Here is a 26,295-nt window from a genome sequence, read left to right on the forward strand (position 1 = left end):
TGGGCATGCAGTTATAGGCGAAACGAGACAAATATTTGGCAAAAATAACGGATCTAGCAGCAGCCAAATTGGCAATTTCTGTGACTTGTCTTTTCGTGCTGACTTGGTCAGTTAATACATTTGTCCAGATGAGGAAAAGGAAGTACCCGATGACAAAGATTGTTTAAAATAAACATTTAGTTTTATGTTAAAAGGGGGAGCCTTCTTATACTTAATATTGAAAACTGAATGTGATTAGCTTTTTTAACCGCTTTGTTTCTCCTCAATGTTGCACTCTTTGATGCATATGAATAGAAACAATGTCATTCCAGCAGTAATAAACGCTGCAGTCCATATATGTAAAGGAACTCTGTCAGTGAAGAACTACATGGGTCCGCCTGATCGTGTGATTGTAGGAAATGACTCTACTAAATGTCACCAATTACAGGTCAAATCATGCAATTGTCTGATTTTGTCTGGCACAATTAAACAAATAGAAATGTTCCATAAGTCCAACCCTCCCACGATCTTGCACTCCAGATAGACCAAAGGCAAAGGCCTAGTTATTCAATGCATTTCATCTAATGACTGACCTGTCTGCAAGGGGAAGATATTTCTTCCTTACCAACGTGTACATGGACATAAAATCACTATCCTGATTCTTTTAGCCTTTGCACAACTCTACATAAAACCAGCCTGGTTGGCTCTGGCAGCTACACCAAGTGCACCTGATTGCTGCTTGCTATGTTATTATTGGCATAGCTATATTCTCTTACAGCCCACTGTTGGACTCCATTCCACAAACCATTACCATGTCAGTTGATACAGGGTTTCAAACTATTGTTGACACAGGTAGAAATATGCACTTGCCCATATGGCCACACAAGAACCTTATACCCTGCCTTTGATGTTCCTGTTTATTCACTGAACTGTGCACCCACCTGTTAACTCACTTTGAATTTAAACTTTTAAGTTGGAATTGTTCCTAAGCACTGAACTTGGGTCGGCTTACTCGCCTCAGTCTCATAGTGGTGGAGTTGCTTAACTGGCCAATTACCTTTGGGCTACTTGGTTCTCCTTGGAACTTCTAGTTTCTGTGCATTATGCAAGGGCAAGAAGAAAAGGGCAGTTATATGATTTGTTGATCACGGTAGACACCTGCAGTTGTGGTCATCATGTTCTGTCGTGTATTCATTAATTCAGCTATTCCAAATCATGAGTATTTTCCATATTGTAAGTAATTGGGAATGATTGTTGCCAAATTGACATTTTGATTGTTGCTTGAACTGTATTCAGCCCAATTATGTCACAGTCCAGATTGACAGATTGACCAGATTGATCCACTCAGTACTGCTGGGCTAGGTGAAATTGAAAAGTTATGTTCAAGTTGACCACTGAACGGTACAGAAATGGGGAAGAATCATGTCAAAGTTCTTGCGGTCTGATTATTCCTTTATAGAATAGTTAATTTATAATTTGGCTAGTAAAATTAACTTCAAAAGACCAGTAAAGTATGTGCTTCACTAACATTTTAGGAGGTAAAGTACTCCTGTATAGTGTCTTGCTATGTTAGACTACCAGTTGGATGAAAGACGGGCTTAATGGGAAAGTGGTAAATTTGGTTCATGTTCAAATCTGATTGAATTTGTTCTACGTCTTTTGGCCATCTCAAAATGCTCATAGTTTTGCCAGGATTTGTTGCTGTTAAAGCTTTTCTTGAAATGTGCATTGTCTTCTATCCCTCACGGTTTTAGAACCACTGCATCGATTTGTAAGCACATCCTTTTTGTTTTTCTACCTGTATGGGGTATAAATCAGATTTCAAAGTCATAATTCATACTTTGTTGCACAAGTGTTAATGTTTTTCACTTGAAAATCGGTTATTAGTTGGTTACGCTCTACAACGAAGTATAAATTAGGCCTTAGTCAAGGGAAGGTTTTCAGCATGTATTAACTCTTTTCTTTGGCGTTGCCCCAGATTAACTCTCAGGTAATGTCAGAATCTACCTCTGCAGGTGAGACCAACTGTGAAAGAGGGACGAGTCACCGCGGCTTCCAGAAAGCTGTATTTTTATTAAAAATGAGCCCACATTCCCCCTTGAGATTGTACAATGTTCTTATAGTCCTGTCTTGCTTTTCAATAAACATTTTGTAGAATTTTCTAACTTGTGAATTTCTTCCATAATTGTGTCATCTAGTGTAACAATCATACAATGACAGGCCATGCCTGGGCATTGCAAACATTTGACGCTGAGCGCATGACCCTGTATTTTACTTAAGTCTAACTAATAGCATTATAGTTTACAATTATGAAATTGAGTTAATCTAAAAATAAATTGTGTACTGAGGTGTCCTCTTAGTAATTAAATTGTCCATTGTGCTCCAGACTTATTACAGCATTGCTATTAGGCGAGCTATCAAGAAATGGGTCTCTCTCCAGGGCTAGTCTGGATGAGTGCTTCCAGTGGGCCAAGGAAGTACCTCCACACATTTCTTATCACAAGTTTTAGATTTTTGAAATATTTACTTTTATGGATGATCAGACCGGGCTGAAACCTTGGCCAGATAGGGAGCCATACGTCAGCTGCCGCCAGGCTGGTCTCATGATTTCAAAGATCCACATGAAGCTACATTGTTATTCGACCCAGTCTTGTTTATTGATTGCTAGCCTTAAACCCAATTTTTTTGAATGACGAACCTCAGCCCAGATATGCACATACTCAGCCTCAAACACTACAAGCTCTTGAAAAACACTTCTCCAGTGTATGCAGTACTGATCTTGTGCTGCTTGGTCACCATATTCATGTACTAAACGCAGACTATCATTAGAAAAGTGTTTTAGATGAGTACAGCAGTGACTGGTATAAACTGCGTGTGCAATATGATGACTGCATTGGGTTTTAAAATTTTACGTAAGTTACTGTAATTTTGACAATTTGCCCCGTTTTCAAAACCATGCATAAGCAAAAAACTACAAATAAGTCAACTTTTAAAATTTAGAAAAGTTTTATTGCAATAATTGCCAGGTCATGGGTTTGAGCAGAGAAAAAAAACTCCATGAGACTTGCATGTTGCATTAGTCACACAAAACCAACAAGAGGAGAAAAATAAACAGACATGCATTTACCTGAAGTGCACTAGTTTAGTCTGGCGCTCTCCACACACTCTTTTTTGTAGGTTTGTTTTTACTTAGCTGTATAAGACATTTTTCATGTCCATGTACCTGAAAACACCTGCAAGTTCATCAGCTGGAGGCAAAAGAAATACTGGGAATGTTTTTTTTCCCCCAAAGGGACGCCTATTAAATGTGGGTAATGTGTGAATAGGATAACACTACTTAAGAGGGAAAGAGTGAAAATGTACACAATGAGTTCAAAGTCATTATAGGGTGAAAAGAATGAGTGTATAAGTGCAACGTGTCACATCAACAGAAACTCTTCTCATCATCAATCCCTGATGCTTACAATTCTCAAAAACATCTAGGGTAAAATTTCCCAAAACCATCTTAGTTCTCAGATAATCTTGGTTCCCTTGTCCATTGGAATGAGAATTTTATTTTTTTTATAAAGTACTTGCATGAGTCACATTTTTATTCCAATTAAAGGGACCATCACAAATTCCAACATAAAAAATAGCAGTATTCTGCCTCTCTGAAACATGGCTGAAGTTGTGCTGAAAAGTTTACCCAGTGAAAGGGTAAACTTTACATTGTGGTTTGTTTTTTGCCGCTAACCACGGTGGTCCTTGTTTGAAGTTTATGGTAAAACAGTAATCTTGACAATCAGAACTGTTAGCCAAAAGGGGAATTGTCTCTGTTAATATGGATTTACATATTGTTTTCTGTAGACTATGACAACCGTCAACAATTAACTGAAATGCAAATCAAATCGGTGACAGTGTCCCTTTAAGGCATTTAGAATCAGTCGCATCAGCCTTATTTATCCACATTAAGGATATGTGCCGTACAAAGTCTCCACCTACCCAAGTCCCTCAAGAGAAAACCATGTAAACCAATGGCCAAACTTATCGTAGTTCCTAAGATACATTTGGGAAACAGGGCAATGGAAAAGTTCAAGCAAGATGACTCCATCTTCCTTTAAAATCGCCAGGTGAAGTATTGACTATGTTGCTTATACCTCTCCAGTTCATTCAGACTGGATCTATAAAGACAATGAAGATGGACCAGAATCGCAGATGGGCTGGGCTGAAGGTCCTGGGGACTGGGACCAGTGGGTATAGACTTATGGATAATGCCTGGATGATGGCTGCTCCAGAAGGGCAACATCTAGGTTATGATCCCTGGCCCTCAAGCTCTGAAGCAGGTGTGTCTGGTTCCTCGTCATTGTAGATATTTTCCGCCTGCCAGAGGAACACATATTCACACCTGAGAACACAACTGATGTACAGATTTTTTTTTTCCCTTTTAAAAATATGTCTCAAACTGTGACTGCATGCTTACTTTGTTTTCATATTCCAGTAAATAGGAAAGATTGTTCACAGACAGGGTGAGGTTGTCCAATTGTAACACTGCTTAAGAGGCCGATTCTTAATGCCTTCTATAGCAGTAGTTCTTTTCAAGATTGTACTACTATCTGGATGATCTCTTGGAAGGACATTTAACTTTTCTCTTAACAATCGGTGACCCATCATTTAGACTAAATAATGGGTCTAAATTTTAGAGCACTTCCTGCCTGGATAAAAAGCTAACATTACAGTGTTTAACATATTGATAGCATTATGCAAAACAGCCAAATGTAGCACTTGCATTTTGAATCTTCAAGATGGGCTATAAGGTATGAGTAAAGAATCAAATAGTAATCAAGCAACTATAGAGGTGTACTAACGTTTGGTCTAGATGTACACTCACAAACACAACACTCACCATCTGCCAAACTTGCATGATGTTATCCTCTGACACAGAGCAGATTACCCATGGTTCATTGGGGTTCCAGGAGAAGTCAGAGATCTTGGCTGTGTGACCACCGTGGATGAACTGAGGGGAGGAAGAGGTCAGTAGAGCAGACAGCCATTACAGGCCAGTCACATTCAGATGAGTAACATATACCATCAAAGTTTCAGTGTGGGGAAATTTACTTTTGAGTGTTGACCCCACTATAGTGTAATATCTAGGACAAGGCTGAGGCCAGCTGACATGGTGTTGGATCTAGGGGGTTAAGTTTGACACATGACTGAAGCCTCCTGGCACAGGGGAAGTTTGGTTTGGGACTGGGCCGGGTGTTGTGAACACTGAACAGCAGTGCTATATTCGCTAAGGGATGGTGGCCAGTAACTCACCAGCAGCTCAGGAGGGCCATCTTCAGCATCCTCGGCTGACTGCTCCTCTCCGATTTTACTGAAAAGGAAAAGAATGTTAAGTACAATGAAGACTTGTTAGTCATGGTTTGGCAGTATGATTTGAACAAATATTGAATACGTATATGGAATGTTGGGTATTTTAGTTTTCACCTGAGATCCCAGACATTGAGGCGTCTGTCAGTGCCGCTGGAGGCCAAGATAGTCTCATTATGAGGGGACCATTGCACCTAATCAAGGTCATTAAGAAGGTCAGTTTAATAAACTCAATTTTGACCACTATTGTATGGTTATGGTTTCTGGCCAACAATCTGAATACATTTTAATTTTCTCACTTAGCCTATATCCACACTATTACGTTTTGGTTTTAAAACGCAGAACCTTTGCCATGTTCAATATCTTAACTCCCAGTCTATGTTTTCCGCCAAGTTGATCATTGCCTTATCATCTAGTCGTGAAACTTGTATTATGTATTAGAATAGAAAGTAGCCAATCTACAAGCTCATAGTGCGTCACATCGCGGCATGTTGTGAGCTTGTAGATCTGCTATTGTCTCTCTTTTTTTAACACATTGATTGCCAAGATCGCATTGATGCGTTCTGTCAAATCCATCACTTGATGGCCAAGATCGCATTGATGCGTTCTTTCATTTTTGGGGGAAAATTCCACAAGGGGCGACCTAACACAGCTTTGGAATGATCGATCGTCACTCAAAGAAGTAGAATGTGGATGTGACGTCGTTCCAAAACACCAGGAAGCCATCCGCTTCCTGTTTGGGATTTTCAGAAAAACAGCTGTAACTCAGTTTATTTTTTTCGCATTGAAAACCACTAGTTTTCAGCGGGCCGAAGCCCCAAAATGGAGGATCGCGGTTGGAACGTTGTCGTTCCTATGGATACACGGATCCCTCCGCTAACCCACGGGGACTATTTTGTTTGTGTTTTTGGGACACAATGTCGGTTCCACAGCGTTTCAAATATCAACGGATTGAGGTAATTATACGCTGGCAAGGGGATAGAAAACTATGTTTAATATATTGGCAATAAATGTGTTAAATAATCATAATCGAGGCAAAACTTTGAAATAATAGTGATATAGATTTGAAGTCATATCACCCAGCCCTAATGGCATGTGTAAAAGCAAGCCAAGTTTCAGTCCTAAGAGGAGTTTCTGACAACAGGCGTTTAGAAAGGAGGCAGAAGAAACTGCGGCATGCACATATAGGTCATGTCAATTACATTTTTATACAGCATATTTTTTCCAGGCTTTATGACAATCAAAAGTTGTCTCACAATGCAGCTCTTAAGGTATACAGTGGACAGAATGTATGAGTAAATATTAGATACAGAAGGGTATGATGTCATTTTACCTGGAAGATTTCATCCTTGTGTGACTCAAACGAATGAAGCTTTAATTTAAGGTTCCTGAGGTCCCACAATGCAACAGTCTTTGTGAGAATGAAAAAAAAAAAAATGGGGAGAGAGAAGTCTGCATTTATACAAATACAATACATAACAGATTTTTTTCATAACAGTAGTTTTCAAGATATATTGTTTGGGAACAAAGTGTTGGACGGTCCTAGGCTAAAAGAAAACTCATCAAGATCCTTTGTTAAACCAACATTAGATTTCAGACGCATTAACACAAGTATCAGATGCTTTGAAAAATCCCAGAGTGCCACTTTCCTCCCTCAGTCTTACCTTGTCAGCAGAACCGGTGGCCAGGATGAACTCACTGTAAGGGTTGAAGGACAGACAGTTGACTTCGGCAGTGTGAGCGTCCACCGAGTGACTGGGCTTGGATGTGTTGTTGGAACGAGTGTCCCATCTGGCCGAGAGATATCCAGGGTTGGGAGTTGGACCCAGAGAAGAGAATTGTAAATAAGAATTGTGAGCATTATGAGTGCATTGTGATTATGATGCGTCTCATTCAGGCTTAAAGGCAAGGCAAGTTTATTTGTATAGCATATTTCATACACTAAGGCCATTCTAAATGCTTTACACTAGGCATAAAAATGCAGTTCTAAAACAGCTAGCCCCATTCCTTGATTCTGATTGTCTGGTTTCCGTTTAGCAGACATGATAAAACAGACTATAATCTACTCCTTAAATCAGCTTATATCAATCCCAGGTGCATTATGTGTTTATACTATGATCCAGCATATCTGTAGCTGAAGGGGGAGCGCTTATTTTCCTTACAAGCTCTGGTCGTGCGGGGCATCTAAGCGCCGCTCGTGTGGGACAGCGAGGGACTTCTGGTGGAAACAAGCGCTCCCCAGCACTCGAAAACCATCTGTGCTGGATTCTTGGCTGCAAGGCTAAGTAGCTAGGCTAGCAGTTTACACGGGAAGTTCATAGACGTTATAGTAGAACGTAAATCTGGCTTAAAAAATTTATGAATTTCTATTAAATATCTTAGTTACAATGAGATTGAGCTAACAGTTAAGTTTTGATTCTCTATGCGTTTGTTTGGGAAAAGTTGACGTCTAACACAGCTGGCTGGACTGGCAGAGTAAACAGGCACTAGTCAGGCGGAAGTTGCTCTTCTTGGTAGCCGGGAACTACCTTCTTGTAGAAGTTGTAGTGAATTATTAAGAACTGTTTTAATTGGGACGCGTCTTATGATTTTCATGTCGCCATAGTTGTAACCGTTTCAGAAAAGCAATAAGCCACGGAAGGTCTCAGTTTACCTTCATTTTATAATGGCTGGTGCGTCGATTATAAAATACTCGGTAAACTGCGACCTCTTGTGGCTTATTGCTTTATCAATGGCAGAAGGCATTTTAAAATAAATACAGAATAACAGAAATAAAATATGTTAGTTCTGTCTTTTTAAATTCTGGCCCAACCAATCAATCATTTGACCAATACACTGTCTCAGTGAATCGGTGGGACTATAGTCAGTAAAGTAAAGTTGAGTGTCAGCAGCAACATTTTGGTCAGCCTGCAATTTGGGTGGGGGGGGGGGGGGGGTCTATATAATTTGGTAATGAAATGGTTGAATGGTAGAGGTCCAAGGATTGAACCTTGGGGAACTCCACGTCATTGTATCATGGTTAAAAATCGGTGATTAGAACCGGCCACTCACATCATGAGCTTCTGGTCGTCAGCTACCGACCCAAACAAAGACTCATGCAGCAGATGCCAGGATACATCCTCCACCACTGCTGTGTGGCCTGTGAAAATGGTCTTGGCATCAACGATCTTCCCTTCCTTTGGCCCTGCACCAATGTCCCACAGACAGATAGTCTGGAGAGAAGGGGTGGAGTGGGGGTTTGCGATGTTCAGCACAGACAAAGAAAAAGAGTTGGAAGTAAATATATAAATAAAAATGTACAAAAATATTTGTTATATTGTATGTTTTTTTTGTATTAATAATAATTCTACAATCATAATTATATAATTAGTGAATGAACACCTTTTAAAATATTGCAGTGGTACTCACATGGTCATCAGAGGCGCTAAGCAGGTTGCCGCTGAGGTTGGGGTTCCAGGACAGGCCATAGCCCTCCTTCTGATGACCTCTCAGCCGCAGGTCTGGACTACATTCTCCACTGGGGTCTGGAAACGTCCAAATAAACACACAAAAATCAAGTTGACACAGAAAGTAAAGACAAAAAAATCTCAAACAAACACATGCTATTGACCATATTTACACAGGGGGAGGGTTTCCAACTCCCCAAATATATGGCACAAGAGCATCAAGAGCCTTACCTGGCTTAGATGGGTGCTTGGTGTAGTCAAACACCAGAACGTCAGAGGTGGGGGTTTTAGTGGCGATAATGCAGGGGTTCTGGGGCATGTAGCGGGCTCTGTTGACCTCTCCCTCATGGTTGATCTTAATCTCTATCTCAATTTTGCCACTGACTGAACCAAAGCCACCAAACTCTGAGGAGAGAATAAAGTCACATCTTATTCCACCGAGAGTGGGGATATTAACACCATCTGAAAGATAGATGATACGGCTGTGGTTTTAATGTTTGAAACTCTACCAACCATATAAGCGTCTACACAATCATTTTTCCTAATAATTTCCTCAAGAATTAATAACTGTGCAGAATCAAGGAGGTTTATTTTTTGTCACTATTCATGTGGTAAGGTCAGCAATACTGCGCAACATCAACACATCCCAAACCTCTTCTCTGTCAAAACTATAAGTCTTCTAAATCTAGTCAACCAATACTGACCTTTGTATGCACTGAATCAGGCTTCAACTGTACCTTCAAATTCTTCAGTTGACTTACAAACCCACAAACATTTACTACCACTATCACCCCAACAAAGGAACAGTGAGCCTCCTGGACCCTTGCCCACAGCTGGATACCCCTCAACATACCTGCTGGAAGGCAGAACAAGAACATTTCAGTACCAAGTAGGAACAAAGCATGCCACTGTTCCAGTTGAATTCTCAAACTTGTTCAAAAGGTCTACAGCCCACTACAGTATGGTTATGGTTTCTAGCCAACAATCTGAATACATTTTAATATTTTCTCAGTTAGCCTACATCCACACTATTACTTTTTCGTTTTAAAACACAGAACCTTTGCCATGTTCAATATGTTTAACTCCCAGTCTATGTTTTCCGCCACGTTGACCGCCTTACTATCTAGTGGTGGAACTTGTATTACAGTATGTATTATAATAGAAGTTCCAAGACTAGGTGGAAGCCCGTTATTTTTAGCTCGTCTGTTAGCACAGTCGGCGGAGTATGTCATACCAATATTTCACTGAACCCACTTGTATGCGTGAGTGACAAATACAGTTCTTGAATTGCCGATCCAAGCAAATAAATATTCTTAGTAGTAGTCTATAAATCTTAATTTTCACCACAATCTACTTCCGGTTACACCAACATGCACATTAGTGTATGAATGGTCATGTGATATGTGTGTGTTTTCAGGCGTGTCTGAAGCGGTGGTAAACGCTTGTGTGGGCAGAAGTTGTTTTAGTTTTAAAAAGTGTATTAAAATGGGCGACCCTATGGCCGAGTGGTTAGGACGTGTATTACATGGACTCTACTATCTGATAAGAGTCTCTGGTTTGATTCCCAGCCAGCCGGACCATTTGCTTGCATGTCACTCCCTACTCTGTCTCTGTGTTTCCCGTCTCTCTTCACTGTACCTGTCCAACAAAGGCTCAGAAAAGCCCCAAAAAGGAAAAGCAGTTTTAAAATGAAAAGGTATTAATGTGGACATAGCCTTAGAGCCAACTACATCAAACTTTTTAATTATTAAATCTCATAATAGTGACACAAATACAAGACACTCACTGCGGTCACGTTTAAACACAAAAGTAGATAAGGGGAAAACATTCCTACACTTTTTTTAAGCACAAATTAATAAAGCTTGACAGATTTATGCCTGCATCAGATAGGACCCAGCCAAGCTCAATGTGTTTAGTTGGGCTGAATGTATCATCTCTGGGCATTCTTATTTACCACATACCCTTGCGAATATTCATCCATCTTTTCGCCAATTATCACATGCTCAAAATCGGTACTAGTAGTGTTCAAGTGGTTATGGTTGTTCTTGTCCATTTACCTCCTTTTTCGCTGTCGTAGTGGGAGGCGTCAAACTGGGCATCGTCGTTGGGTACCTGGACACTGGCGATGACCAGGTGGTTCTGCTCATCTGATGTGTGGGTCCCCAGAACCAGTCTGTGGACAGCATAGTCCTTCCCTTCCGGTCTGCACAATATAAAATAAATAAAACCCAATAACATAACACGTGTGTGTCTGTGCGTTGTGGTGGTCAGCTTATGGACATGGACTTTAACTTTCTATTAGGCTGGATTTTAAGGTTACGTTGACAAGAGAGAGGAACAAAGTAGTAACATGTAAGCAATGAGCATAACCCTAATGTAAGACAAGTAGTTATAATGTGCTTCTTTTACATTTTCTCAAGGATTCTCACAGTGAAGGGCTAGCTAGCATAATAAATGTAATCTGCTGTTGCATAATAACTTACACTGGACATAAATAGTTTCCCTGAAGTTGGCATTGCACTGTATTCACTCATTCCAATTTGTGTAGACCAGGGGTCTTCAACAGGGGGTCCACAGAGACACGGCAGGGGGGCCGCCATATCTTTGAGTGTTAGGGACTTTATTTATTTTTTTAACCACCTGAAGCCTCTCATCCCTGTTCTGGGGGGAACATAAGACGAAAATAGCCGCGTTGTGAGCTTGTAGATCGGCTATTTTCAGTGAAGAGGTTTGGTGTAGAAGGAAAAAAGAACAGACCAAGTACCGAGCCAGGGGTCAAGTTTACAAAGTAATGAGGTGTTTAAGTGGTTAAATGTCCGAAAACACACTTTTAACATGCATCCACTATGTAGTGGGGGTCCTTGCTTCATCTCTCTCAGCTAAGGGGTCCTTGGCCTGAAAAACTTTGAAGACCCCTGGTGTAGACTATGATTCATGTATGTTCTGTTACATGAGTGCGTGTGCACATACCTGTTGACATCAGGTAACCACTGCACGGTGAGGCTGGGCCACTCCAGCGCATGTGTCATCACCAGGTCATAGAGGAAAGGCGTGTTCTTCTTCCAGATCTTATACTCCTCGTTGATGACCCTCTCCTCCACAGCATCATCATACACTGCGTCAGGAAGGAATACATGCGGTTAGTCGGTTTTAAACTAGCTGATGTTATTCCGTCAATGTCAGCAGGAACAAAAGGACCAAAACAACAAAAACTCAAATCCAAGGCCAAGGCCAAAGGGGAAGGTAAATATCACTTCCCCCCCCCCTTCCCTTTTGTTTCCTCTCTACTCTGCACATATTGTGTTTTATATTTGTGATGATATTGTATTTTGGTGTTATTTGTTATGCTATGTTGATGAATTGAATACATAGGACCTCAATGGAAACGAGTCCACAGGACTTTTGTGTGTTATCCTTTTAGACTTTTACACTGTACTCCTGCTGTTTGCATTTCTGTCTAATAAAGTATTCAAACAAACTTGCTAAAAATAAAAAAAAGAAGTAGAAAAGAATAGCCAACATCCAAATTTGAGCATTTCACTAACCACTGAAGTAGACTCAAAAAGCCTTGAACACTGAACAGTAGTTGCAAGGAGCAGAGCAGTCTGAATAAATGTAAATAGCTCTGGTCCAGTCCAGAGCGTTAGCGAGTTCTCTCTAACGCTCTGTCAGTCGAGCTGCTATTCACATAGACCGAAAGGCCGAGGTCTCCAACTTTAGTTAAACATAACAGAACTATTTCGCTACTCACCGAAACGAGGCAGTTTTGTGTTGCTGAAAGTCTATTCTCCAGGGTGGGAAGCCTCTCAGGACCCCACCTTCTCTGTTTAATACACTTTTTGAGCAGAAAATAAAATATGTCCACCAGACGGAAATGATGTTATTTACTCCTATAGATCAGGTCAATATAAATTACCATTGACCAGATCTGTAGAGGGCGCAGTGGAGTAAATAAAGTAATTTCCGTCTGGCGGAACATATTTTATTTTCTGCCCAAAATGTGTATTATACAGAGAAGGTGGGGTCCTGAGAAAAATCCCATCCTGGAGAATAGACTTTCAACAACACAAAACTGCCTTTGTTTCGGTGAGTAGCGAAATAGTTTTGTTTATTTTCACTAAAGTTGGAGACCTCCCACGGCAGTGCCATTTTCGGTCTGAGTCTGAGAACTCACTAACGCTCTGGACCAGGGCTAAAATGTGACTAGCATGCGATGCTAATAACCATCACAGCACAGTCGCACACAAAGCAGCATGCATGGAAACTGGGCCACCAAAGCTCTAGCTCTATCCTACCTTCTTTATCAGCCATGTTCCAGGTTCAGCGTCTGCTCCTGTTGTTAGGCCACGATGCCCGAGAGCAAAGCCACTAGAAGTTGGGACGGTTAATACTGTTATTGCTGTTTATTCTGTTGATCGTACCGTTCACTGAACAAACTCGTATCCTTCCTTTTTCAGCGCGGATTTCATCCATTCGTACGGCGCATGCGCAGTGTTGCCATATTGTGGGAGAGAAAAGCAGCGAGGTCTATGAAAACTAACCTCGCGTCACCAGCCTTTCTAATGAAAACAAGCCCAAAAGAAGCGAGCCCTTGCTTTTAACATTATGATACTGTACATTGGCTATTTGAAAATAGCAGTTCTACAAGATCTAGATCTGCTATTTTCAACAACAACAAAAATCTTGAAGACATTTAAAGATAAAAGTCGAATATCTTTGAAACATGTTTTACAACACAAATCTTGTATGAGGGTTCCTGTGTGCATATATTTTCAGATGGGGTGTCCGCAGACAAATACATTTTAATTTGGGGGACCTTGAAAAATTTTGGAGAAACACTCGTTAAACAATATTAGGAAAAAAGCCTCAAATAATCAGCTACACTTTAGAACAAGCCCAAAAAAACACAACCCGCAACTAACCAATATTTACAAGCAACTTTAAACTTTAAAACAAGCCCAAAGTCGCTTATAATAAGCCGACATGGCAACTCTAGCGCATGCGTGTACTGTCAGTGTCAAACTAGTAAGCTTCACGGCTGCATAGAACTGCGCAGACAAGAAAAGATGCATTAAATTAAATTTGAGTTCATTATGATGCTCTTGAAATACATTCTTACATACTAATGTGTACATATCTTTAAACAAGATAATCTAAAATTGTGCCAGGGAGAATTCATAGCCGGTTTTATGTCCCTAGCCTAGGCAAATTAATTCTTTAAATATTTGTCGATTATTTTTAGTATTTATAACACTCAGGAGGTTAAATGCATTCCAATGAGTTTATTCTGTAAAAGTCTTGTCCATAAACAGCAAAAACAGTTTACAGTAAACTACAAACCTTGAAAATGTAAAAGATGTTCCAAATACAAGCATAACAAAGATTAAAAGTTAGGGAAATAAAAATGCACAAGCTTACATACAGACAGTGTATAATCAACTATCATCAAAAAATAAATAGGCTATATTTCATGAAGACAATTATGGAAGCCAAAAAAGGCAACTGGCACATAGATAAAGACTGAGCGGCGTGGATTCATTTTCAACTAGTCAAATCTAAATCAGCATGTCTGCAGTGATGATCATTAAATTGAATTTGGCAATTTCGATTGGCATTGTCATATCATAGTGCTGCTGCACCATCATTGCAGTTTATGATGAAATTCATCCTCAGTTCGTCCTCCTGAAAGTAATATGGTACAGTTTCTATGTACACCATAAAATCCTAGTGTTATTTATCCGCCAGTAACGAGAGTGTACAAACGTAAACTTGGTTACATTTGTACATTCTCAGAGTTACTTTAACTCTGAGGATGTTACTTTATATTTGGATATGGTGCATCCAATCATGGCTGTGTGCAGCTCCCCACAACCCCAATGCACCGCACAAAGACAAACATCCAATTTAAAATCAAAGGTCAAATGACACCTTAATAAAATAACTGATTTTAAGTACAACAGTTGAGCATGCCACTATAAAAAGCTTTGAAATATACAGTGACCCATTCCACAGATACACAGAAGAACAGATATATCACTTTTTTTCCATAAAAAGATGAGCTGTTATCTAGAGCAGTCCAAGTAGAACAGTGGTTCTATATTCTACAACAAAGGTAAAATATACAGATATAGTTTATATTGAGCTACAATGTGTAACCCACTTGTGCACAACACTTCATACATTTATCTATGTACGTCCATTCTTCTTTTTTTTGTGGTTACATAAAAGAGTAACGTATGGTGTGATGGATAATGACCGACAGTTACTGTATTCCACAAGCCCCTCCCCCTTGTGGGAAAATGATTTCAACTACAGTTAAGAGTGATCAGTACACTGCAATACCAACATGTAATGACTGTAACAGAGTATATATACTGCACATGGAGGTCTTAACAAACATGTTTGTACACGGTGACAGGTAATCATGGTTGAGTCAATTCATATAGGTAGACAATGGGTCAGTATAAATATTGATTGATGGCTATCTTACACTGTGGTTTCGGTTATGAAGTGACGCTGTCCCCCAACCCTCCACCCCCCCACCCCCCCGACCCTACGGTCTGTTTTGGCTGGCCTAAGCCCAAAGAGGATAAGGATATGGTAAATATACAGTGTGTTACAATGTGCATGGAACAGGGATACACTGACAGCATTTCTTCGTGGCCATGCCAAAACTGATTTTTGCACGAATAAAATGAAGTATATGTTGAAAACGTACATTACTCGGATTCATTTGTTTTGCTGAACAATAATAGACGGCAAGTCTGCGATCAATAGAAAAAAAAAATTAGGTATAACTCCATTAGAGAGATCTAACATATTTGAATATGTGGAGGATTGGAAATGTGGAGAACTGAAATTTGAGTCCCTTTGCTTTATATATGACATGATACATAAGCTTTTGGTATCAGATTTTAGTACTGTAGGAATTCTGTCATTTAATGCACAATTTCATCCTGCTATCAGCATGAAATCCAATGCCAGTCAGCATCAGTGCATCCCTTATACAAAGACACAAGTCCAACAGATGTGATAGTGACAATGGTGGCCAGTAGATGGTGCTGATGAACAATCATGTTGTAATTTCACCATTCCAATTTCACAGCTACAAAGAATGACTTCCCTTCGATGTCCTCAGGACTTAATGTTCTTCCCTGAGCAGCTGGTTCTGGGGAGAAGAATACACATACAATCAATCACTTATTTAATAAACTATTAAAGGGTCTACACCATGAAAATCACTTTTTTCTTGTTTTTTTGTATTTTTTGGGGTCCCCTGTGTCTTTTTTTTTAAATTCAGTCATTCCTTCTCATTTCATGGATTTCCAGAATGGGCGTGTCTGAACAGGCGATCTCAGAATGGAAATGTTTATGATGTCACAAACATTATTGATGGCAAACCAAGTTAAATGAAAAGTGCCCGAATCGCTCCGAAACTTTTTCTACCCCCCCTAAGTGGGGGTCTACGAACAAATACTTCGGGCTCGGATTTTGGCTCCGCCCCCCGGAAGTGGGTGAAACAGGCACCTCAAACACTTGGTGGAATTGTTCAAAAATGTTCAAAGTGTTTTTTTTTCGATTTTGTATTTTTCTTAGATGCTTCTTTTTATGCAGAATGTTTCCATTTTTTTAAAATATTTTTTTAAAATATTTTTTTGTATTAACAGACAGAATTGCTCAGTAGCCCCCCCCTGCCCAAGAGGACGTTTTGGTATTGCAGCTGAAAGCGCTGTATAAGCCAGAGACAATTGACTTGGGATGAGTATATCTGAGAGATGATTTAGGCTCAAACCTTTTGAAAAAGGTTTGAGGGACATACACCATATGATATTAAATATCAAATATTTTTTTTAAATTCATGGTGTAGCTCCTTTAAGCAAATGTGATGAAGATCAATCAAGGCTACTATAGGGAAGGTTATGGTGAAAAATCCTATTCACATTGGAAACCAAACCTGGAGGCTGGCTATTTGATTTTATCCTTATGTACAAACTGGGAGCAGTGCAAACTGCATTTGTATCAGAGTAAGGAGGACCTAATCTGCCTGAAATCAAGGAGGGGCTAGAATATGGAAAGTGGACTCAACCTCTGATAATTTTCAGCAACCCTGTCACTGTGATAATATCATATACTATACTAAGTTAAGGTTAATGTACTGATGGTTATGAAGCCCACCTTATTGTCAGTGGTGTTTTCAATTATGTCATTGTCAGGATCTCCTCCCTCAGACCCACTCTTCTGATCCTCATCCTTCCCGTCTTTCTCCAGGTCCTCTTCCCCAGATGAGATCCTCGACAGCTTGGATGACTTCTGGCGCACGCGCACGCACGCACGCGCGCGCGCACGCACGCACGCGCGCGCACACACACACACACACACACACACACACACACACACACACACACACACACACACACACACACACACACACACACACACACACACACACACACACACACACACACACACACACACACACACACACACACACAGAACATCTGTTGTGCATCCAAAAGTTTCATTTCCACCACATTTGGCAATACAAATTGTCTCCCTAGTCCCCAACACAAATATAGCACTAAATATGTGACTAAGAGCAGAGTAGCACCTACAACGTAGGTGGCCACTGTTTTCACTTTGTAGGTCCTAAAATGCTGCGATTCTCCTTTTTCGTACCCTTCCCTTAATGCACGAGGGAGGATAATGCACAAGCAAATGATTGTTTCCACTAACATTTCCGTAAAATAACAAAATAATGTAATTTTAACCTCTAGGACCCCCCCCCACCCACCCCCCGGCAATTCAGAGATGTGACAGGATTGTCTTGGATCAGCACATGGCTCTCCACGATTGCTACATTCCTTCGGATGCACCACATGTGCTGTGCGTAATGGAGCCCAGTTGCTAGGCAACAGTGGTTGCTAAGCGAGGAGTGGGATGTGGGTGACTTTTTCAACCTGCTTCCATTTACAGTGGTATTAGCTAACACACTACGGCAGTCCCTAGCTCTGCACTGCTCCATTCATTTTAAAATCATATAGCCTTTAATCCAGAATTAGGGCATGGTTAAACAGAGGGGGGCATTGTGTGTGTATATATATATATATATATATATACACACATATATATATATATACATACACACACACACATATATATATATACACATACAAACACACATGCTGTTTCTGTGTGGATGACCGAAGTATAGGTAGACAGAGGCACACAATGGGTGCATCGGCCACCTCTCGGAGGGGCCATGCTGCAAACATTGTTCCATAATTTGATAATTGACTTGAAGATGGTGAATCCACTTTTATTGGTGTCATCATTAAGCCTTGATTTCCAGGCTCTTCACGATGGCAGAGATAAGGAGGGAGTCATGTCCCATCACTTTATCTTAATCAATGCTCCCGTTAATGCACCCACCATTCTAGTGAGTGCCCTTGTTGCTGTGTCCCCATGTTATGAGTTTGAGTCGTGTACCTTTGAGGAGGCCGTCTTTTTTCGTTTGGACCCGGTCTTGTCTCCCTTCACTTTCTCCTTGTCGTCCACCTCCTCTATTAAATCACCTTCCTCCCCCTCGCTGCTGCCATCGGCCGCGTTGCCCCCTTCTTCTGTCTCCAACGAGCTCTGTTGCTTGATGGCCTGTGTGTGTGAGAGCATGCATGGCATGTATAGCATTCATTGTGGATGTGTCCAAATGACTGAAGTTTCATTCAAGAGTGTAGTTGTTGCCTTTCAAACACTTCTGGCTGGACTTGTTATAAATGTGTCTATTCCCATGTTCCGCAGTTGTAAACACAATCTGATTAACCTGTAAACAAAGCTGAGTGAACTGATTCAGCCTGAACAATGATAACAAACACTGTGCTCCATCATATTGTAGTAATGCCAGTAATACATTGTAGGCTGATGAAAAGTGGCAAACATGGAATAATTGATTATTCACCCATAGCAACTACAGAATAAAGGACTACAGGAATCTGGAGTCTCTTCCACTAAAACACATACTACTAATGAGTGCGGGTCCTGGCAGGACTGCATTCAAGGCCAGCAGGCATGTGTGTGTGTGTGTGTGTGTGTGTGTGTGTGTGTGTGTGTGTGTGTGTGCGCGTGCGCGTGCGTGCGTGCGTGCGTGCGTGCGTGTGTGTGTGTGAGAATGAGTCCTGTCCGTTTCAATCCCTGGCTCCTCCAGGCTTCGTTTTCCGATGAGCAGGTTGGTGCCTTGCCTCCACCGGCAGGGTGTGAATGTGTGTGTGAATGGGTGAATGTAACGAACATTGCGTCCAAGGGCTTTGGATAAAGGCGCAATAGAAATGAAGACCATTTACCTATAGAAATGCAGACCATTTACCATATCTCTGCCTGGCACTGAATAGCCATTTTACTGAAAGCTAATAAAGCCCTATTCACTGTGATTCCATATCAGATCTAGTGAGACCTCTGGCCCCATGATGAATTTTAATGACTTTACCATTACTAGAAGCCTTGCAAGAGGTAAGCTGAGGATACATGCATTACATAGCCTAATGCAGTGTGCAATTGATGTTATTTTTTGTTTAACTTGTGCAGTTAGTACTGAATTGCATTTTAGGCTAAAGATTATCATATTGCAACTGACTGCATAAATCCTCAAATGCAGTCATGTGCACACATAGACATCAAAGGGGGCTTGAGCCCCTGCCCTTTTTATTCCTGTCTGTAAAAGTGCCCTCTCCAGTCCATGAATATAGCACTTACTACTATGAAAGAAATTAAAATGCCCCCTTTCCATGCCATATACTATACTGAACGCAGCATTCAAAAGAATTGCCTTTTCCAAACTCTCCTGAACTTGAACGCAGCATTTTATGCTGAAATAATTGCATCTCAAGTATTGGCTTGAATCTTGAGTATACTTAGTTGAGTGCGGAATCACGCACCGGAAATAGCCGATCTCCAAGCTCACAACGCGTCGCAGTGAGTGCGACGCGTTGTGAGCTTGGAGATCGGCTATTTTCGATATTTTCACCAAAAGTGTCCTTTTTAGAAATCTCAGCCCCTGCCCCTCTAACATTCTCTGCACGTCCCTGCTCAAATGTATGATGTGTAGTGCAAGGCAACAATAATGATACCTTCTATCTAATTACCCTTCTGCTTTGAAGAACCCCTCTGAATTATTATTATTGGTTTTGGCAAGGCAATAATGGAGCTTTGTTTATGTCAATCCACACATTAAAATGCACTACACATTTTAAAATGCCTCAAGCATTCAAGTCTCTGCAGGTTTATTTTCATACTGTACTGAAATGAATGGAATCTTAATAGTCAAACAAGCCATGGTGTTCTTTGGGAAATAGTCAGCAGTAATACTGTAATCTGCAAGTATACATAGTAAAACACTCATTTAACTCTGAGAGAGTACAAATGTAATCAAATGGCCCTGTAGGTGTCCATTTGGTAAATTAAGAAAGGAGTTTCCTATGTACCATAGTCATAGTAAATTACCTATACCTATCAGAACACCATTATGGTCCTTTAACTGTGTAGCAAGTCTGGCATCCTAGTTAACCCCCTGGTAACTGGTACTACTACTCCCCGAAGCCATAGACACAATGGACTGCCAACTGACCTGATAGCCTGTGAACTTGACTCCAGGGTTGTTCTCAATCTCCCAAAGGCCCTCATTGAAGCCTTTTCTCTTGTTGGACTTGCCAAACTTGTCTTTGTACTCCTTGTATGGAAGCAGATCCTTAGTTCCCAGAAATGCACTAAGGAAGAAAGAACTACTGTGATGCATATCAAATAATTAAAACCGTTCCCTTGAAAATGTTTTTATGAACAGATTCACATAACAGCAAACATTTGTAATCAATTCCAGAAGCTTCCCGTGCTGTTTGTAAAGCATATTGATAATATTGTCCAGCCGTCCATCCCAACATAACTCTACAGTACTACTTGAGAGTGAGAATATGTTGTCTGGGCATGTCATAATAGGCGAACATTCGGCAAAAATAGCATATCTGCAAGCTCACATAGATCAGCTATTTTTTAAGAGATTTGGTGTTGAGGTAAATAAGGAGGGGGCAAAGTACCGACCCCTGGGGGACCCCGGTCAAAGAAGTATAATGGAGTTTAAATATTCAACTGCGCATCACAGGTCCAGGAAGAAGCTTGCCTACGTTTCATGGGTCCCATAGAAGAAGATTGGATACTTGTTGGCAGGCGGCTTGACAGCCCCTTCTGGAAGTTCATCAATCTAATAATAGGCAGGGGAGAGAGAGAGAGAGAGAGAGAGAGAGAGAGAGAGAGAGAGAGAGAGAGAGAGAGAGAGAGAGAGAAAAAGAGAGAGAGAGAGAGAGAGAGAGAGAGAGAGAAAGAAAGAAAGAAAGAGAGAGATAGATGCTTATTGTGATTTAACATGGCATTTGAGGGAATGCTGTTAAGACTTCTCTAGTCTTTGAATGTTTGCAAATGTAACCTTAAAAATCTAATTTCACAAATTACAGTACGTGCAGGCAGCATTGATTTGACATTTTGACAAAACGTCTATATATGCTGCAAAACATCGTGGTTTGTGGGAAAATGTCAACATATGTTGCAGATACTGGCACAGCGGGTTACTTGAGGTCAACGCCATGGTCGTTTGTTCAGTCAGTGAAACAAGCCAATATAATGCGGGGAAAAAGCAAGTAATAGTTACCTGTTTCTTTTAATCAAAGATAAGCTAATGAGCTCCTCGCCAAATGAAGGGGAAACAAACAGTATACACTTGAAGTAGCCATGGATACACGACGGTCTTCTATCACGACCGTCATGGCGAAACCTCAACCTGTTTTTTGCACTTTCTCCCTTTTTGGCCCCTACATCTACATTTACGTTCAGATTTCAAATATAAATTGCATACTCAATGGTTACGGATGTTACAATCATGTACGGGCCCTCAGTGGTACCTGTATCTTCCGTATTGTTCAATAAAAAGCATTTTAATCCGATCGGTGGTCATTTTCTCATAGATACATATAATGTATCAGAGTGCAGTACACCTCCCAACCGATAGGGTCCCGTGGTTGACAGCCTATGGAGAAAGTGCAAAGATAATGGCCACCAATCGGATTAAAATGCTTTTTATTGAACAATACGGAACATACGGGAACTCCCGAGGGCCCGTACATAATTGTAACATCCGTGGCCATGGGGTAAGCACTTTATATTTGAAATCTGAACGTTTAGGAAGATGTACGGGCCAAAAAGGGAGAAAGTGCAAACACCAGGTTGAAGTTCATCCATGACTGTCATGATATGATAGTCATGTATGTATCAGGGCTAACACTTGAAGGAGCCTAAACTGTTGTGATCAGCAATTCAACACGAGCACAATTTCTCTCAGTCTCACGGCGAATAAAAGCGTTTATGAACGCTCTTTATTCATCGTGAGAGACTATAGTCGCCTAATTTGTTGAAAAACAACCATGCACGCATCCATGCTCCAGAAGCATCGGCTGTATTGTCTCAGTTCAACCCCGCCTCCCTTCCTTTCAGCTCGGCTGCATCACAGACTCACCCTCGCCGGCCAGTGCGGGTATCCCTTCATTTTAGCAAAAACCAGATCTCCAGCCTTGTATTCCCGCGGCCGTGGTCGAGCCATGTCTCCGTAAGATAAATGCGAAGTTTAAACTGTATCTAGGTTATTTTCAGTACTCCTCGGCCCTCAACACAGGGGTAAATTATCGACCATCAATGTTTTTTTATATCTAGACTGCAGTTTATACACCGAAATAAATAATTAAAACGCGGAAAAAGGCCTGGAAAAAAGGCTATCCTCCTGCGCACAAAAATGTGTGTAAAAATGAATGGAGAATGGCCGTAGCCTTAGAATCGATGGCGCTGAGGGGGTAACAGTAGCTTAAACAGTAGTACTCTCAGAATAAAAAGGAAAATTCTTAATACTTTACCCCCGGGACTATACTGTCCATTAGAAAGGTAATAATGATATTATAATACATCTATTTTAATGCAATGTAATGTTGTAGTGTAGGCCACAATAGCGCACATACATATATTATGTGAAAAAATATTTGAAGAAAAAAAATAACGTTACTTTAACGCATGAGACGTGTACAGTTAATCTTAATTTGGAATTAAATAGTCAGAATTAGTCTTCAAATATTATATATACATATATACATAAAAATTATGAATCTTTTGGACACACGTGGTGTCTCTGAAGCTGGCGAAACAAAGCTTCAGATTGGGTCATCATGGAGCAAGTTGGGCGACCATGTGATTAAGACGTTTTTGCACTGTAGTAATAACATTTATATAATCTAATTAGGCTACGTGGGAAAAGTACTCAATTTTCTCAAAAGTAAAAGTATCAATACCACAATGTAGAAATACTCTGTTACAATTAAGTAAAAGTCTAAAGGTATTCAGAATGTATACTTTAATAAAAGTACAAAAGTATTGGCATCACAATATAATTTAAGTACCAAAAGCAAAAGTACATTATGCAGAATGTCCAATTTGAAGTTTTCAAAATGTATAAAAATCTTTTGAAAATAGCAGATCTACAGATCGGCTATTTTCATATAGCCGAAATATATATAGAGCTTAAAGGGCTTTTTCACTTTCAAAAAATGCTTGGGTCATTAATCGTCTACTCAGGCTTTTGGGAGCACCCCAGATAGTTTTTAAGTTGCTTGATTCAGTATTTAGATATTTGATATTCATTTTAACAGACACGCCCCCTTCCTATACAAACCCATTGTAACTTCCATTTTAACCATAATTCATCGGAAACACCCTTCCTTGGTTCTGGTGACATATTATATTGTCCTTCTTCTAATACACGAGGAGACTATGTTTTTTCAATTAATATTCTTTTGGGAAAATGAAAGAAATTAAATACAATAAAAAATAAATAAATGAAAAATGTAATCGAAAAAACACGGGCCCCTCACGTATTAGGAGGGCAGGATGAGTCGCCAGAACCAAGGACGGGTGTTTTTGATGAATCTAACATGTTAAAAATGGAGTTTGAAGTTATAATGGGTTTGTATAGGAAGGGGGCGTGTCTGTTAAAATGAATATCAAATATCTAAATACTGAATCAAGCAACTTAAAAACTGTCTGGGGGGCTCAGATAAGCCTGAGTAGACTTTTTAAGTGAAATATGCCTTTATGTGGTTAATGTATGTTTAGTAATACAAATCTAAATCTAAAAAATAACTAGTAACTAGAAGTTTTCAAATAATTGTAGTGGAGTAAAAGTACAATATTTGCCTCTGAGATGTAGTGGGGTAGAAGTAAAAGTATTGCAAATTCAAAAGTAACTCAAAATTGTACTTAAGTACTTACTACTTAGTTACTTGTCTTTCCACCACTGCTACTATGTATGTATAGATGGGTTTCCCGTTGGTAAACATGAGAGGATGATGCGCGCGCAGTGGAGGGAAGAGCCTGTAGAGGGCGCTATTACCCGCAGCAGCTCTGCCCATTGTACATTGATAAAATAAATGGTCTTCACCGGGTTTAATGAAAGTAGATTAAATGATGCAGTTTGTAATATCTTCTTTACTCAATAAAAATGATTTGTCGGAAGTTGTATCTGTCTGTATATAATAGCAGCATTATGCCTATTATGCCTATAATAGCAGCATTATGCCTATCTAAATCCCGAAAATAACAATAGAGTGAATGGCACTTCCGGGTCGTTCTACCTCCCGCATGCGCAGATTGCACACTCTGCTCTGTGATGACGTCGCGCGGAAACCCATCTATAGTGGAAGGCATTAGGCGCTATACAACATGTGGACACAATGTAGCCTACAACATATATTTCTACAAGGTGAATTGATCACAAATGCAACATGGTTAACAACAGGTGATGTCATGATGATTAATTGGTGTCTCTTATTATTGTTATGCCGTAATTGCTTACTTTACTATGTGTTTTACAGGTTCTTCCAGTAGATGGCACTGAAAGCACACTAATTAATTTCTGCATTCATGGAAACTGTAAATGTAATGACACCTCAGTCTGAGCTGTGACAAGTGGCATTGTCTAATCTTATAATCGACTATTCAAAGGCAATGATAATTAGATCCTTTACAGTGGTGGAAAAAGTACTATATTTGTTTTTACTTAAGTAAAAGTATCAATACTGCAATGTAGAAATACTCTGTTACAAGTGAAAGTCCGGAATTCTAAGTTTACTAAAAGTATTGGTATCAAAATGTACTTAAAGTACCAAAAGTAGAAAGTACTCATTATGCAGAATGTCCCATTTTCACAAGTTTTCAAATGTATAAAATGTACACAAATCCTTTGAAAATAGCAGATCTACAAGCTCACAATGCGCAATATTGAGAGCTTGTAGATCGGCTATTTTCAAATGGCCTAAATGTATTTAGGGCTGAATTGTTTAATGTATGTTTTGTAATAATAATTTGAATCTACAAAGTAACTTGTAGTGTAGTAAAAGTACAATATTCGCCTCTGAGATGTAGTGGAGTAGAAGTATAGAAAAATGGAAATACTCAAGAAGCTACTGTAAAAAATAAAATAAAAACTTAAAATTGTACTAGAGTACAGTACTTAGATTTACTTAGATACTTTACACTACCGGTCCTTTATGGCAACAGAGACTATTGTTATCTAATGCATGATATTGTATCTACCAGACAGTCCAGTACTAGAAGATTGGTAGTCCAGTCCAACAGTACCCAGCTCATACTGTGGGTGGCAGCAGAGTCAAGGATTGTTGTCTGATTTATACTTAGTTGTACAGCGGTGTCATTCGCTGAAAATAGACAGTCCAGTGCAATGAGTGCATAGTGCATTATAAGCTTGTAGATCTGCCATTTTCGGAGAGTGCAGTCTTATGACGGAGTATAAATTTAGCATAGGCTATTGTTGCTGTCCGGCAGAAACCAGCTAACTCCATTTTGACGCTTTTGCATTTTTTCCATAAATCAGGGGGGGCCATGGAACACCCTTTACGTCTGTGTGTTGGTAAAAAAATATTGAACCAATGAAAAGCATTAAAAAGCCCTTCTGACAAAACCAGCTAAACCAGCGAAGTCCACCGGAGTTGGCTGGTTTTGCTGACTTCAGGCTCCACCACCTTTTGACCTCCAACCTCATTGTGAGCTTGGAGGTCCATTCAGCTGTTCTTATCAATGATGAACAAAAACTCCACTTTTTTTCATTTCCTTTTTAAAGGTATTATATTTTAAAGGTATATCAAAGTACATTTTAAGGTATTTGTACTTTACTTGAGTATTTTCAATTTCCAATACTTTTACTTCTACTCCACTACATCTCAGAGGCAAATATTGTACTTTTACTCCACTACAATTATTTGAAAACTTTAGTTACTAGTTACTTTTCAGATATACATTTTTATATTATAAAACATACATTAACCACTTTAGCCTTATTTTATACCTAGGCTATTTGAAATAAAATAGCCGATCTACAAGCTCACAACGCGTCGCATCGTGACACGTTGTGAGCTTGTAGATCTGCTATTTT

The 26,295-nt window shown here is 39.9% G+C and overlaps 2 protein-coding genes across 4 annotated transcripts; both read right to left on the minus strand.

The window, feature by feature from the left end:
* Window positions 1–3,268: 3,268 nt before the first annotated feature.
* LOC308083216 (histone-binding protein RBBP7) lies at window positions 3,269–13,237 on the minus strand. Of its 2 annotated transcripts, none has more exons than XM_080425455.1 (12): window positions 13,070–13,237; window positions 11,745–11,889; window positions 10,832–10,977; window positions 9,006–9,179; window positions 8,737–8,852; window positions 8,380–8,540; window positions 6,993–7,119; window positions 6,662–6,739; window positions 5,446–5,522; window positions 5,275–5,332; window positions 4,862–4,972; window positions 3,269–4,338 (listed from the first exon to the last, which is right to left on the minus strand). In XM_080425455.1, the coding sequence occupies exons 1-12, from the start codon at window positions 13,083–13,085 to the stop codon at window positions 4,270–4,272; spliced, it is 1,278 nt and encodes a 425-aa protein (XP_080281581.1). In that variant the 5' UTR covers window positions 13,086–13,237; the 3' UTR covers window positions 3,269–4,269. The 2 variants fall into 2 exon arrangements, with proteins under 2 accessions (XP_080281581.1, XP_080281580.1); XM_080425454.1 differs by having other exon boundaries at window positions 9,006–9,182.
* A 2,097-nt stretch (window positions 13,238–15,334) lies between these two features.
* On the minus strand, window positions 15,335–22,590 carry hdgfl3 (HDGF like 3). 2 transcript variants are annotated; one of them, XM_080424011.1, is made up of 6 exons: window positions 22,321–22,590; window positions 20,939–21,015; window positions 20,389–20,527; window positions 18,261–18,422; window positions 16,950–17,081; window positions 15,335–15,942 (listed from the first exon to the last, which is right to left on the minus strand). In XM_080424011.1, exons 1-6 carry the CDS (start codon window positions 22,402–22,404, stop codon window positions 15,916–15,918), a joined length of 621 nt encoding a protein of 206 aa, XP_080280137.1. In that variant the 5' UTR covers window positions 22,405–22,590; the 3' UTR covers window positions 15,335–15,915. The 2 variants fall into 2 exon arrangements, with proteins under 2 accessions (XP_080280137.1, XP_080280136.1); XM_080424010.1 differs by having other exon boundaries at window positions 16,950–17,084.
* Between the last annotated feature and the right edge of the window lie 3,705 nt (window positions 22,591–26,295).

This window comes from Gymnoscopelus braueri, assembly GCF_963280865.1.
Source record: "Gymnoscopelus braueri genome assembly, chromosome: 1".
NCBI lineage: Eukaryota > Metazoa > Chordata > Actinopteri > Myctophiformes > Myctophidae > Gymnoscopelus > Gymnoscopelus braueri.

Coding starts and splice junctions, on each gene's coding strand:
- hdgfl3 (XM_080424010.1), bottom strand. CDS start 22,404: ATGGCTCGACCACGGCCGCGGGAATACAAGGCTGGAGATCTGGTTTTT. Junction 21,016..22,320: donor ACCCGCACTGGCCGGCGAGG/GTGAGTCTGTGA, acceptor GCCTATTATTAG/ATTGATGAACTTCCAGAAGG. Junction 17,085..18,260: donor AAAAGACGGCCTCCTCAAAG/GTACACGACTCA, acceptor CGCGTGCGCCAG/AAGTCATCCAAGCTGTCGAG.
- LOC308083216 (XM_080425454.1), bottom strand. Junction 5,523..6,661: donor ACAAGGATGAAATCTTCCAG/GTAAAATGACAT, acceptor GACCTTGATTAG/GTGCAATGGTCCCCTCATAA. Junction 4,973..5,274: donor ATGGCCCTCCTGAGCTGCTG/GTGAGTTACTGG, acceptor TCCTCCCCTCAG/TTCATCCACGGTGGTCACAC.